General features: G+C 50.0%; 1 protein-coding gene across 11 annotated transcripts in view; it reads right to left on the bottom strand.

Moving 5' to 3' along the window:
- The window catches only part of shank3a (SH3 and multiple ankyrin repeat domains 3a), a 189,710-nt gene that overhangs the window by 53,766 nt on the left and 119,674 nt on the right, over nucleotides 1-16,270 (bottom strand). For all 11 annotated transcript variants that reach the window (XR_002837898.2, XR_002837899.2, XM_023808941.2 and 8 more), the window contains one exon: nucleotides 757-870. Coding sequence is in view for 9 of the 11 variants with exons in the window: in XM_023808941.2 (XP_023664709.2) it covers nucleotides 757-870 (114 nt within the window). In the remaining 2 variants the exon portion in view is untranslated. The remainder of the gene's footprint in view (nucleotides 1-756; nucleotides 871-16,270) is intronic.

Here is a 16,270-nt window from a genome sequence, read left to right as displayed (position 1 = left end):
TTCGGGCATGTAAATCCAGCCAGGACGCCGCTGAGTTAATCTTCCTCAAACGCGAGAAGCCAAACAGTAAATCAAACACTATAAACGATATCAAATCTTCAAAGTTTGCTGGCGCCCTGGAATTATTTTTATGCTACAAGTCTCCTTCCTCCCCCCCACATTAAGAACATCCACCTTGGCCATCCCATAATTACACGGGAGCTGGAGGCCCAGGAGTGCCTGCCTGAGAGGGAGCCGCGGGCCGCCTCCCTGGTTAATACCTCTTGCACTTGATTTATGCACCTCCTTTAATGGGATTCCTTCCCCAGCGGGGAGGGCTAAGCCCTCGATGGCTGACGGCCAGGAAATACGGGCCAGTCCAGCAACACTAGACGCAAACGGGGCCAGCTGATATCCCACCGCTGATTTCTGGTTGCTTTACTGGGCAGCTTCTCTGGTCGCTGGACAGCATCACACAGCTTCACGGCTTCATCTCCTGAACCTTGATGCAAAGACGCACGAGTCCTTCATCTCCTCCATCTCCGAGGCTCGGGGACACCTTCACGCCTCTCCCTTCTCGGTCACTACGGTCAACCTTTGGCGAGCCTATCATGCTTGTAAACAGACCGATATTTGGCCAGGTTTCCCGGAATCACACCGCCCCCCCCCCTCCCCCTCCACCCACAGAAGGCTGCTTCAGAGAGGGCCCGTCTGGGACGAGCATGGGTCCCGATGGAAGGATCATGGGCAGTCTGGAAGACCGGCCCGGATTCTTACCCAGTCGCGGGTCATACTGTCGCATCTGCACCTCCTCCACACATTCCGCGGGGAACCAGCCAGTCCGGCCCTTGACGGTGCCTTCCCAGAATCCCCCCTCGCCGATGCTCAGCACTGAGGAGGAGAAAGGGGGGGGAGGGGGTCGAAGGAGTTGGAATTAGTGACGAAACACTTTTAACAAACAACATACATCTCTCAAGACTGTAAGCTGATGGATCACCAGCCATCAGATCGAAATGCAAAATTATTACCTAGAGGCAAATGTGCCACAAGGAAAATGCAAATATGTAACGTGTAATACAGACAGCAGGTAGTGAAGTAGATAAGAATATGGCTTTGAAACTTCAAGTTCCTCGGAACTAGAGCCAAATTAAACACCAGATTGCTTAAATGAGTAATAATGTTGTTGCTAAGCAACTAAACATACAAACTAGTGTGATTTGAACACAGTAAACAGAACATGCAGCACATGTTAAAGTCAGAAGTGCTGGTTTATCACGGATGAGAGGGAATGTAGGAATTTAACTGATACTGTGGGGAAAACCTGTGATGCACTGAACATTCAGCACCAGTGTCCACATCTGCTTCAACGTAAACATTACGGTGCGTAAAAAAATCATGCAGAGAGGGTGACTTAACAAAGCAAAATCATTCCTGAGCAAAATCAGGATTTAGTGACAGATAATGGCAGAGTTTAGGATAATCTACCGACAGAAGACACAAAGCGTGTTTGACACCTGGATTGAGTGTTTACACCAGCAACATCAAAGCAGGTGACATCTGTCCCCGACGCCAGTTAATTCAGTGGTTGCTAGGTTACGCCATCAGCAGCAGATTTATTGCCCTGCCAATCATATGCATGGTCCCCGCCTCTGGGCCCCCCCGACCTGAACGGGAGCAGCGGAGGAGGGGCCTCAGCTGAGCAGGCAGAGAGTGCCGGGCTTTCTGGTTCACCTGTCGAGCTCTGGGTCCTTTGATATCTCATGAAAGCGGGAGGAAGGAGAGCACCATGTTTTCTTTAAGAGTCTCTCTGAGAGCCACTCGAGCTCTCGACGGCCTCATGTGGAGCGCATGGCGGTCACGTAGGAGGAAGGATCCTCACACGCTGATGGTACCCGTACAATCCCGGGACTTTATATTCCCGATATGAGATATTATCAGATGTACATTGAGGGAACAGAATCGTACTGGGACAGAATCACATGTGCCCCCGCCCCGGGTCCAGAGCAGTCACCGAAACCCTGAAAGCCCTCCCTGCCAGGAGGGGGAGCCCTCATAAATCCAGAAGAATGACTGTTTCTGTTACGCCTTCACTGTAGGATGGAATAGATCAGCCCATTACAGGCTTACAGGCTCAGGGAACATACTGCTCCGACGAGGCCGGCTTTACCAGCAGCTACGCCAGCGCCGGGTCACTTCAGAAACCAGCTGCATGTGGGCATCATTATGGTCACCGGAAGATGGATCATCCGGTTCCACCCCGCTTATCTACTACAGGGGCACGAGTGTCGGGGGTGGGGGGCTGGGAGACTGTTAGGACAGGGTTGGACGAGCAGGTCGTGACAGGAAACACTATGGGCAATTAGGGGAAACCTATTAGCCTGCTATACTACACGTCAATCACACTGACATGAAGAAGAGTATCTATTTATTGAAAGCAAATTAAGTAAAAATGCACATAAAAGGTCTATGAAGTGTCGATGCACAAATGTACCTCAGTGCGCCCGGTAGAATGTTGTCATGGTTACCATAAAAACAACAGGGCAGCCAGATGCAGTGTGTACCTGGTCATGCGTGAGCCGTGCTTCAACACACACACACACACACACACACACACACACACAGAACAAAAAGAACAAAAGTCCAGAACAAATGAAGTACATGGTTCAAGAGAACAGGCTTTATGATCACAGCAAACATGCAAATACTGCAATGAAATATCATACATTTAAAGCAACATGTAATTCATGCAGAGACCAAAACCTCCAGACACGATTCCCAGCATCTTGCCAGAGTAAAATCCACCCAAACTGCCGTAGGTGAGGAAGCACAGCAGAGCCTTCAACACCCCGCGATGCCAAGCTACTGACTGAAAACACGCGACTTACATGCAAAGGAGGTGGTTTGTGTGTTTTTTAAATCTCAGGCTCATGGTGATAATCATCACAAAGACCGTAGTAGGATGATGTTACTTAAAAGGGACAGGTTGCATAACTCTGACCTTTACTTTGTGAAAATGTATCTGGGATCAACCAGAATCTTCCGCTAGAAGCATGGACAGTGACCTATCAGCTCCAGGGACAGCGACCACGCACAGTGACCACGCACAGTGACCACAGACAGCGACCACAGACAGCGACCACAGAAAGTGACCTTTCAGCCCCAGGGACAGCGACCACACACAGTGACCACGCACAGTGACCACAGACAGTGACCACAGACAGTGACCTTTCAGCCCCAGGGACAGCGACCACACACAGTGAACACAGACAGCGACCACAAGCACTGACTAGACAGCGACCTTTCAGCACCAGTAACAGTATCCACACACAGTGACCGCACACAGAGACCTTTGAGAACCAGTGACCATACACAGTGACCATACACAGTGACCATACACAGTGACCACACGCAGCGACTTTTCAGTCCCAGGGACAGTGACCACACACTGTGGCCACACACAGCAACCTTTTAGCACCAGGGACAGTGACCGTACACAGTGACCAGACACAGCAACTTTTCAGTACCAGGGACAGTGACCACACACAATGAACGCACACAGTGACCTTTCAGCACCAGGGACAGTGACCATACACAGTGACCAGACACAGCAACTTTTCAGTCCCAGGGACAGTGACCATACACAGTGACTACACACAGTGACTTTTCAGTACCAGGGACAGTGACCATACTCATGGACCACACACAGTGACTTTTCAGTACCAGGGACAGTGACCATACACAATGAACGCACACAGTGACCTTTCAGTAACAGGGACAGTGACCACACACAATGAACGCACACAGTGACCTTTCAGTACCAGGGACAGTGACCACACACAATGAACGCACACAGTGACCCTTCAGTACCAGGGACAGTGACCATACACAGTGACTACACACAGTGACTTTTCAGTACCAGGGACAGTGACCATACACATGGACCACACACAGTGACTTTTCAGTACCAGGGACAGTGACCACACACAATGAACGCACACAGTGACCTTTCAGTACCAGGGACAGTGACCATACACAGTGACCAGACACAGCGACTTTTCAGTACCAGGGACAGTGACCATACACAGTGACTACACACAGTGACTTTTCAGTACCAGGGACAGTGACCATACACATGGACCACACACAGTGACTTTTCAGTACCAGGGACAGTGACCACACACAATGAACGCACACAGTGACCTTTCAGTAACAGGGACAGTGACCACACACAATGAACGCACACAGTGACTTTTCAGTACCAGGGACAGTGACCATACACATGGACCACACACAGTGACTTTTCAGTACCAGGGACAGTGACCACACACAATGAACGCACACAGTGACCTTTCAGTAACAGGGACAGTGACCACACACAATGAACGCACACAGTGACTTTTCAGTACCAGGGACAGTGACCATACACAGGGACCACACACAGTGACTTTTCAGTACCAGGGACAGTGACCACACACAATGAACGCACACAGTGACTTTTCAGTACCAGGGACAGTGACCATACACAGGGACCACACACAGTGACTTTTCAGTACCAGGGACAGTGACCACACACAATGAACGCACACAGTGACCTTTCAGTACTGTCGATAGTGATCACTCAGAATGAGCACACAGCTGCTCAAAACGCAGTAGCTTTCAGAGACCATCTGGGCCACCATGGGGTGAGGGGTGCAGGGGGAGCTTAATAATGACCCTAACAGTAATAATAATAAGCAGCGGAGGAGCAAGAGCCTACAGCTCACAGAGCTATAATGATTTATCTTCCTAACGATTCAAACCTGCTTTGATGATTCTGGCTCTCTAAAGACATAATCGACTGACTGTTTAATTATATTAACCAAACAAACAGCAATCGATGAAGCAATCGGCTAATGACACACTTTCGGGTCGATGTCGGGATGGATCCGGCTCACAGAGTTCTCCACCGGGGGCCGTGATGAGCTTGGGAGGCAGAACCCAGGGTGCCAGTGACACATGGAGCCCACGGAGGTCAAATCACCTTTGCTAAGGCCACTGCGGCCTTCGCTGTCAAGCTAGGAACTCAGAAAAACCCGCCTCGCTTGCTCTTGGATGACCACGACCGGGGGAAGTGGTTCGAACCTGCAACAGCCCAGACTGGCACATGCCCGGGCTCAGTACCTATGGGCCTGCTCCACCCCCCGGCTGGGCCCTGAAAGCATCCACATGGCCAGCACAGGTTTGCCAAGGATGAATACCTCGGGTGGGTGTCGTGTGTGTGGGGGGTACATTAATGGGTCAGGTCCAATCAGGCACTGGCAGCTCCAGCCTGTACAGCCTCGGGCCGCCTCGGGGACCTAATGAAGGCCAGGTGGCACAAAAGCACGCGTGCCGTTACCTGGGAAACCCGGCAGCGCGGCGAGCGGAACAGGTGCGTCCGTTAGCAAGGTCCAGTGGGGGGGCTGGCTGGACACCGCGGATCCTGCTTCCAGATTAAAATGGAGCCTATGGGGCTTCTCGATACGACGGGAAGTCAGGACGGCGGCAGCATGGCAGGGCGACTCACTGAACGGGGGCAGAGGAGGCTGCAAATGATGTACTTACATCTAGGGAAATGAAAGATCGGCTCAGCGTTTCGCGGAAAATGCCGGGGGTCACTATGCATGCGTTTATACAGCTTGGGGTTGGATATTAGAGGATGTCGGACCTCGGGGGAGGGGGCGCATGTGCAGGGTGCAGACCTTCGATGTCTTTCTGATGCGATCTAACATCATGAGGAGAGTGGCCTGGCCTGTCTGCCCATAATGCTGGCAGCTTCACCCCAAGCAGCTGCCTGCAATTTCACCCCCGATTTTAAGGTAAATCCAACGATAACCAAGTCGCCAAAAAAGCACATTGATATCCGTAGCGCCCCTGTCCTCCCTCTGTCTTCGAGCGGCACTGCTGCCGTACTCCTTCTGAACTCCTCCTCCGCCATCACTCACACGGCTGATACGCGTTACAGGTACAGCGCGGGCTGCGGGCGCAGAAAGCTCTGACCGCGGAACCTTTCGCCGGGTCCAGCCATCTGTTTCGCGGAGATTTGTTCCCTTGGATCTCACCCCGGTGCGGATTTGAGGCGCTCGCACAAGCCTCGCCGTCGGGGGCCCGGTGTCTGAGGGCGGCCGGGACGCAAACGGCAGCAGAATCCATCAGCAGGAACCTCTGAAAATGAGCTTTCGCTGCTGATTAGCAAATTTACAAAAAAAAGAAAAATGCAAATGCAAGCAGCGGATAAAAGGGCAGCTGACTTTACAAGGTGGGAGCTGAGATCATCCGCGGTGCCCTTTAGAGAGGGATGCGTCCCATGCGTCTCCACGGACACTCAAAGGCACCCGGCTCTCGCTAATTTCAGATGCAGCCGCTTTACTGTGACTGCAGCTGACTTCCTGCGCCGTCAAGCAATCCAGAAGGATCCCTGCAGCCTCAGAGGGCCAGAGGGATGAGGGGAAAAGGGCGCCCCCTGCCTACCTGACTATAAAAAGCACATCCAGTCAGGCTCCCCCCCCCAAAAAAAATCTGGTGGTTATTACTTTTTTAATCCCTCTGCAGAGAGCCCCAGAGAAAACAAAAAAAAGGAAAAAGCACTGTTTCAGATGACGGTGTGGTTATGCCCGTGCAGGGTGGGGTGACCAAAGGTTGCCGTGAAGCTGCTTTGCTCAGGATGTCCCGCCTGTGCTGATTCAGCCACTAAGAAGGTACATTCCTACTCGTAGGTACCTGGGAGCGACAGTAACAAACGGGATTGTGTTGTGAAGCCCCGACTACAGCAAGACATAAAGAGAACGCCCTTTAATGTCACGCAGACGGCCTACATTAATGCGATCGCCACTTGGAATCCGCGCCCCTGGGTGCGATGCCTGTGCCGTTTGGCGCCCCCCCCCCTCGGCGGGCTGCGTGTATGGTGTCCCTCTAATTCCATCCTGTGCCTGAAGGGGGCCCGTGAGCATGAAAACGAGATGCCTTTGGATAATCAGTGGCACAGAGACGGGGCCAGGGGGCCTTTCCCATTAACAAGGAAGAGCAGGATCTGGGGCCATGTGGGGGGAGCACAGGGCGGGTCTCCAGAGCCCCCCCAGCCCCCCCCAGCCCCTGACCCTGGAAGGTCACTTCCCACTTAACAGTTTCCTCCTGGGCATGACAGGCATGGCACCAGCAGCCACCTCCGCTGCAAGACCACGGAGGTGTGGGACTCAGCAGGTTAGTGCCTGTGTCCGGAAGGTCACCGGTTCAAATCCCAGGGTTGGCAGAATGATCTCACCTTTGGGCCCCTGAGCGAGGCCCTTAACCTCCAACTGCCCCAGGGACTGGCTGCCTCTGCTTTCTAAACCCCACATCGCTTTAGATAGAAGCATCTGCTATATAAATGCCAGGGCACCCCAAAGGAGTGACAACCCTGCTGCTCGCAGGCGAGTCGATCTTTGCGCTGCACGCAGCAGCCGACACGCAGATATTCATAGACCCAGGGCCTCCTCCTCGCCGACCAGCCAAACGGAGAGTCTCAGGTCCGGCTGAGAGAGCTGCTTCTAATTTTGCCTTTGCCTTTGTCCCAGTGTTCTGGGGGCAGCCAGTACGTCAGAGACGCCCGAAGGCAGCAGCTGTGGGAGAGAGAGCCTCGTGTTTTGTCCTTTGCTAATTACACTGCACGATGGAGGCTTGTTAACGAGCTCGGATAGTCGGTAGGCGATGCTTTAAATCAGCATCTTAAAGAAGGTCGTACATAATGGGGGGGGGGGGAGGGGTGCAGTGTGTGGCTCAGAAGGTTAGGACACTGCTTGTGTTCAAATCCCAGGGCTGGGAACATGTAAATACATCACATCAGAGGTAAGTGAGGGAACAGAGGCCCCAGACGCTGCCTCATATCCTTCTGTACGACGTGCCATCAGGTCAGAGAAGAATTTTGCGTATTAACGTTCTGCTTTGATGCTCGAAGCCCTTACAGCCTGTATGCAGTGAATATTCAAACCGTCGATTTCTCCCAGATCGAATACGTTATGCAGAAAATGGCTCAGATGAAACATTTAAGAAAGAAATAAAGAAAGGAATATGTGTTACTGTCGGCACCGTGGCTCTCAAGACCAACAATAATGAATAGCACCGGAGAGCAGCAGCGACTGATCTGCATCATTAGCCTGATGGTGCTAAGTGTGCGGGACGTAAACAAACAGGATTTGCGCTGAATGCCTGATGCCGCATGGAGAGACTCTAATCGCGTTGTGTTCGCCATGATGGACACGTCTCTCTGACATCACATGTGTAATTCGCATGGCCTTTAATGCCCATGTGTGCCGCGGTTTGTTGGCGCCAGTTTGAGGGAACGGTGCGAACGTTCGACCGAATTCAGCAGAGTGGCCATAACTGGAAACAAGGCATCTGGAAAGATTCACACGGAAAACAGGTGAGAAACACACAGCAGAGGCATGAGGAGGAGGAATGACAGCCATCAAGGGAAGGCAAAGTGGGCACCCGGCAGGGCGGGGCAGGGCAGGGGTGTAAGCTGATTTAAACATTGCATGCACCCCCCTCCGGTCAAGCCCAGCTTTCACTAGCTAGCCAGAGGATCCCACTCTCACTGCAGAGAAGGCGCTCAACAGATGCTGAGGGAAAATCCATTTATCTCCCACACCACACACTTTCAGAAACACGACATAATTACACGGAAGCAGCCTGTGAGGCAGCCTGTCAGGATGGTCAGCTGGAAGACGTGATCACCATACAGAGAAAAATTCAACCCGTCATTTTTATTTGATTGGTTTATTTATCAGATGCTTTAATCCAAAGCAACATACATTTTCTTGCATGAGAAAGCAGGGTTACAGGGGTCCTGGAGAAACTGGGGGTTAAGGACCTTGGGGACCAATGCAGAAACCACTCTGCTGACCCTGGTATTTGAACTGGAGACCTTCTGATCACAGGCGTAGCATGCTAATCGCTTAGCCACACACTGTCTGACCCGGCCTTCTCTCAAAAATGTATATTGTTATAGATAAAGGCACCTATTAAATAAGTGCAATAATCTGAAATATTTCAGTGAGTTGCGTTTGTGGGTGAGAGCGCCCCAGGGCAGATATGCATCCCTCTAGGCAAGCGATTTAATCTCTGCAAGAGAGCCCCCCCCCCCGCCCCGACACATAACCGCTACAGCTGGGACAGACCAGAAGGGAGGTGTGGAACATACAGGAGGGGTCCCGACCTGCCCTGTGATTTCCACGACCTTTGACCCGCTGCCTGACGTCGTCGTGACAAAGGGATTGCCGAATCAGCATTTCCGTCCAGCTTATTGTTATTACTGGAAGTGCCGCTCCACCTAGCGGGTGAGACGTGCCCATGATCTTCTCCGCGAGCGCTGACCTGATCCCAAAAGACCTCCGACTTCATTTCTTACAGCTTTAGTTACAATTCAATTTATTAATTAAACGGCCGCGAGTCTCCAAAGCGCCTTGTGGTCCTGGAGGATCGGTGAAGTTTCATAACAGTCTCTACGAACCCGCACAGCACAGCCACGCTCTAACATGCCAACGGGAGGGTCGCTAAATGCTGAACATCTTAACGGAGTAACACATGGAGTAATCTGGCTCCAAACACAGTAGGACATTATCTGACAGCTAAAAGAAGGATGTGTACCACCACAGGCTTCCAATCCATCACGCTGTACTTTTTGGAAATTCAAAAGGTCTCTTATGACCGAAATTGTGACCTAAAATTAAAAGACATAAATAAGACAGCATAACAGAATGTTTTAAGTGAAGCTCTTTTGGAGAATGCAGCCTCTATTCATTCTCCTCTGGACCCTGACAGCCAATCAGAATGCAGCGCTAGTCACCAGAAACACCTACTCTTGCAGAAACATCCGACCTGCTGACTCACCAGGTGCCAAAACTCTGGGAACCGTCTGGTTGTCACTAGAGGTACAGGTGCACCTGGTGACTAACCGGGTACCTGATTGGACGATTCGAGGGAGGGTCGGAGGGGCGGGGGTACAGAGCCTCCAAATTTAGTGAAAAAGCAGGTCCCCCCGGTGCCAAGATGAGGCCTCTTTCATACAGACACACCTAAAGCTACCCAGGACCAACAGACAGGCCTTATCCTCCTGGGTAGGAACACAGGGACAAAGGCAGGGGGCGCCATTCAGCCATGGCGCTGCAATTATACCAGCGTTTAAGAGGCGGTACACAGAAGGCTGCCTCTGTTACACAGCACTGGTTTTTAGCTGCGAAAAACACCAGCGGACAGAGTTATTCCGTAACACACCATGGAGTTGATTGAGGTTAGTGACTGACCGCCGAGGGGACGTCCCCAATTATGAGGCTGCCCCGGCGAACACGTGCTAAAGGTGATGACTGCTCCGCTCGTTTACTTGCGGAACAGAGACAAAGACGCAGAGGTGCAGCACTTTAATCGGAGTGGCTGGAGTGCTGTGATAGGGTGAGGTGAGGGGTGGGGCATCACAGCCGAGAGGGGGGTCGGCCAGGTCCCGCAATGGACGGGATACAGGGAGCGAGACCGGAACACGGATCGCGGCAGGAAATATCACGAGAGCCAGTCAAAAAGCCACGATACCCTGATATACCTTGGGAAATGTGATATCGGTGGATCTGTTTACCATGAGATGGAATTACACGTGAGGAAAACGGCACATTTTCTTTTTTTATGGTAAAAAAAATCAATGGTGCAGGTTATTTTTGCTAGAGGATGGGAAACCGCTGAGTCTCAGTAATACCATCCAATACTCTTAATCGTATTTTTATTACATCTGGATGCTATTAATCCAGAAAGGCTCAGTGACATTCCATCAAATAAACATGACCCTGTACATATATTCAGCACATGTGTACAGCAGGGCCGTACAGATGTCTCCGAGGGTACGAGCAGGGGACCATCAGTCAGGGCCCCCGATTCAGATGAGAATACCCAGACCAACCTGCTCTATCTGACAGAGTTTCATTGAAAAGTGTAGTGCACAGAGAGGATTTGTGCCTGGTGAGGTAGCCATTTTTCACAGGCATTGCCTGGCCGCCCGTCGATATCATCACTCTGCATCAGGTCTCTCTTATGCAGATGGACCTCAGTCTCACGAAGGCAAAGCCGGTCCTGGTAATTATTCTGCACTCAAAGTTCTTACTCTGTTAAAGATATACTGATGGCACCATGAAGGTGATAAGTTGTCAGTCACAACGTTAAGTGATGCAGAGTGAAGTACGTTCATTCTGCTGTCTGGATCGTCAGCAAACTAGTCTCCCTCAGACCCTCCTGAGTGCCGCAGAACTCTGTCCACTGTTTCTGAACCAGCCAGATCAGACTAACGTACTTCAAGCACAGTGACACAGTGAGCATCAGTGGAATAAACAAATGAAAGAAGCTCATAAAGAGCACAGAGACCAATAATGGCCACTGTTATATAAGGAGGCGGAGTTTATAAAGAGCACAGTGACCAATGATGACCATCGTTATATAAGGAGGCGGAGTTTATAAAGAGGACAGAGACCAATGATGGCCACTGTTATATAAGGAGGCGGAGTTTATAAAGAGCACGGAGACCAATGATGACCATCGTTATATAAGGAGGCGGAGTTTATAAAGAGCACAGAGACCAATGATGACCATCGTTATATAAGGAGGTGGAGTTTATAAAGAGGACAGAGACCAATGATGACCATCGTTATATAAGGAGGCGCAGTTCATAAAGAGGACAGAGACAAATGATGACCATCGTTATATAAGGAGGTGGAGTTCATAAAGAACACATAGACCAATGATGGCCACTGTTATATAAGGAGGTGGAGTTCATAAAGAGCACAGAGACCAATGATGACCATCGTTATATAAGGAGGCGGAGTTTATAAAGAGCACAGAGACCAATGATGACCATCGTTATATAAGGAGGTGGAGTTCATAAAGAGCACAGCGACCAATGATGACCATCGTTATATAAGGAGGCGGAGTTCATAAAGAACACATAGACCAATGATGGCCACAGTTATATGAGTTATATGAGTCACACACACAAATTGCATTATTAATTACTGAAACACACAATAATGCAATTATTTTTATGGGTACCTGTTAGTTACACCAAACTGTAAGAAAGACTTACCCTATTATATGACTTTAATGGTCTATAGGGTAACCATATCCAGTTCAGTGGCTAAAAAGTGGATTTTTCTGTGTGCGCGTGGTGCGATTTTTCCCTTTCAGATTAATTGTTTTCTATTGTTTTTATTATCTGTATTGTTATTTTTTTGCTGATCCTATGGATCCTGTCCTTTTTTTGTACTGTCTTTTTTCATTATTGCTGCTGTTTTCTCAAAGAATTTCCCCATTGTGGGATTAATAAAGTCTAATCTAATCTAATCTAATCTAATCTAATCTAATCTAATCTAATCTAATCTAATCTAATCTAAAAGACAGATGAGCAAAACACCAATTAAGGTAGATTTATGTCAAAATTGTGCAACAAACCAATTTTATAGATAAACAGTCCTTTAGTTCAGTTTCTTCTAAAGTTTAACTGAAATTAATTTTAATTATTTTGGGTCTAGCATTCGAGATGGGCCAGTGCAGGCTGCTCTGAGCCGGAGGTCCCAGAGCTGAGATCCGGTGAGTTCTGGCACAAATTAGCACTGAACGTAATGTAACTGAACTAATTACAGACGAGGTTCGTAATTTTAATCCAGTCCGAATCTGCCATGTCTGTAATTATTACAAGCCTCCGGAGTAAAAATTCAGCAGCAAATTACCTTTTATTTTTCAGCAGACAGAGACCTCTTTCGGTAATAGTAGTCCAGTACAAATTGTCATCACGGTAATGCGGTCACGTCTATTTTTTGTAAGGTGGAAGCAGCATTTTCTGTTAAAAACTGAGCTCCAGTAGGTATTGGGTTGTACTGGGTTTTCCACATAAACGTCTAACAACCTGTACCTACAGCCTCTCCTGCCGCAGAGTTGTCAGTCGGTGCAGAGCAGTACGGTACTGATTCCGGTGATTTGTAAGCTACCATGTGGCTGGCAGGGAAGAAGGTTCTGTTTGTGTTTGATTAGAATGTCGAAGGTAGAGGTCACCCATAAATGAAAATTCTGTTGTCATTTGCTTTTTAGACACACTAACCCTAATGCTAACAACCGGACGGGATTCGCTTCTTCGCTATTGCTGGTAATTTGGGGAAATTACACACATTTCTTCAGACGGTTTATTTGTGCATATGGCTATAAAGTCTCGTAAATTCTCTTGAATAAATGTGCCCATGTTGTTACACCTGTGACACCTGCTATGATCTATATTCCAAGGGGCGCTTTGGATTTTAAAGACGCGGAAGCCGCAGGATAAACGATGCCAGCAGAGACGCCTAGCAGTCATGGGAAAACCAGTGCCTTTAGGACGCAGGGACTGCAGGCCTGCTATAGCACGGCGTCAAGCTGGGCCACCACACTCCTTCAGGTGAACGCAAAGCTGGCAGACAGGAGCAGAAGGTGGCAGAGGGCCCAGCGCCCATCTGTCCTCTGACACACCCTGTCAGCAGCCGGCAGGGAGACTGACGGGACCCGTCTCTGGGTATTTATGTGGCAGCTTTTCATTTGGCAGCTCTGACTGTAGGCAAGTTGGCCATTAAACCACGCAGCCAAGAGGGAATGGTGTGATCCTAAAGGGGGGTGGTCTGGTAAAGTTCATCTATAGGGTTCGGATGGGGAGGTTTACATAATCACTAAATGCTTCATAAATTCGCTACCTGCACCGATGAGATGGTTATGAAACTGACCCAAACGGACCTTGGGAGTATGTGGCTGCTGCAGGAGCCCGAACAGTTCTGGCTCGACCCAGCTGCAGAGAAATCCCATACAAGAACCATCCTGCTACATTATTCACCAGTGAAAATGGGCATCCAGGATGAGACAAAGACCTGCCACAGATAGTGCCTCATACCTGGGGAGGGATGATTGGTGGCCTTGGTAGAAGGCAGCCACCTCTCCTGTTTGCTAATCTCATGTTGTGTGCTGCTGGCTTGCATAAACGCTCAGGTCGAACTAACTTTTAACCTTCAAGTTTCCTTCCAACGTGTTCAGCGCCTGCTGGGAGCCCAGAGCAGCCTCCTGCAGCACTGTTAATTAAGTACCGCAGCCCAGAAATAACCTCTGACTGTTACTCTGTGAGCCACACAAGGGGTGGGGGCGGCTGGAGCCAGTAAGGGCCTCACGTACAGCACAAACCATGGTAACAAGTCTCGCCATGTGCCTACACGACACTGGGCAGCACTTCCTGTTTCAATGAGCAGCACATCCTGTTTCAGCATGATTGGGAGGTCTTTAAGCAGCATGATTGGGTAGCTTCAGCCTTTTCCTATTAAAGCGGTAAAACACAGAGCTCTCGGTGCCCAAGCAAAGTTCGGGAGATTGCAGAGTACATTGGGCAGATGTTTGTTACAGCTGGTAGATCGTACCCAAGGCCAGGGGACGAGACCAACCTCAGTGACGGTGGCTCAAACCTCCATGTTTAGAGAGGCTCCCTAAGGGACTGGCTTTGGTCAGGATGTCACAGAGAACCCTGGCAACATGGGGATCTGGCAGGGGGTATAGAACAGGGATGAGGCAGCCGTGGCACAAACATACTGTAAGCTCTGTCTCTATAAAAGCCATCCCATCAATGAATGAATGTTGCATTTATATAGCACTTTTCATGATACCCAAAGTGCTTTACAGAAGCAATGGGGAGCCACTTCAACCACCACCACTGTGTAGCCCCCACCTGGATGATGCGAGGGCAGCCATTCTGCACCACACAGTAGCTAAGGTGTCAGTCCTGGAGGAGCAGGAAAGAATTCACCAGTTAGATACAGGGGATGATTAGGAAGCCAGATTTGAAAGGGCCACAGTGGGCAATTTTAGGCAGAACATCAGGGTTCCACCCCAACTCTTTTGAAAGGTTCCCAAGGATCTTTAATGACTTCAGAGAGTCAGGACCTCGGTTTTACATCTCATCTGAAGGATGGCACCATTTTTACAGCACAATGTCCCTGTCACTGCACTGGGGCATTGGGGACCACATAGACCACAGGATGGGTTATCCTGCTGGCCAGTGTCCCCATCACTGCACTGGGGCATTGGGGTCCACACTGACCACAGGATGGGCTAATCTGCTGGCCAGTGTCCCCATCACTGCACTGGGGCATTGGGGTCCACACAGACCGCAGGATGGGCTAACCTGTTGGCCAGTGTCCCCATCACTGCACTAGGGCATTGGGGTCCACACAGACCACTGGATGGGCTATCCTGCTGTCCAGTGTCCCCGTCACTGCACTGGGGTATTGGGGAAAACATAGACCACAGAATGAGCTAACTTGCTGGCCACACCAAAACCTCTGCCAGCAGCAGCCCAGCTTTCCTAGTTGGTCTCCCATCCAAGTACTGGCCATGCCCAAACCTAGTCTGAGCTGCAGGCGGTGTGGCTGCTGACAAAGAAGAAATGAAAAAAAACTGAGACAGAAAATGTGGGTACTGGCACCTAAAATGTAGCAGCGGTTATGCAGCACACCACTTTATAATCCTTCGCAGAAAGAGACAGACATAACTAATGGGCACAGAACTGAGTCACATGACTCTACCTCCCCCGCCCGCCCCCCCAGCCTGCTCCTACGGCCCGTAATTAGTCAGTAAACGGCTGTCGACGGGTGTTAGCATAACTACCCCGTTGACAAAATCTTCCTGCCTGGGAAAATTCATCTTATTCAGGAAAGACCGGCACGATCAGTTAATTTAGTGCCACGCGGCTGCGGCGGCCATGAAGATAAAAAACACAATTTGGCTTTTAATTTAGCGCGTGTTTCTGCTGACGGTGCGGATCTGGCTGTGGCGTTACTCCTCGGAAGTCCCGTGGTGACGCGGGTACCTGCCCGCTGAAATGCCCCTACTGCTACGTTCTCTCTGCCAAGAGCTGTCTGGTCACTGCGTGACCATCGCGAACCCTGTGATCAAGGAGGCGGAATTAAATGAACCTTCTCCTGGAAGCTGGACCCCAGTTAACCTGCAGGAATCGCGCCATCCCTGCTGATGGTGCTGAAGCAGCTGCACCCACCTTATTGCCTACAGAGGGCTCAGTAACACCATCAAACCAGGTCAGCTCATTCATCTTGCAGAGAACACTGGTTCCCTAAAGTCGATACTCTGTGTTTCTGGGAATTAGCATTTAACATTCTACTTGTCCTTATGTCTACAAGTTCTTGTTATTGATGCATGAAAACATGCAGGTAAATAACAAAGCTACAAAAGCCCAAAGCTTGTCCTT

Source organism: Paramormyrops kingsleyae, chromosome 1 (assembly GCF_048594095.1).
Source record: "Paramormyrops kingsleyae isolate MSU_618 chromosome 1, PKINGS_0.4, whole genome shotgun sequence".
In the NCBI taxonomy this organism is placed as follows: Eukaryota; Metazoa; Chordata; class Actinopteri; order Osteoglossiformes; family Mormyridae; genus Paramormyrops; species Paramormyrops kingsleyae.
Note: the sequence above shows the minus strand (reverse complement) of the source record. Positions and strands in the feature narration are given on the sequence as shown.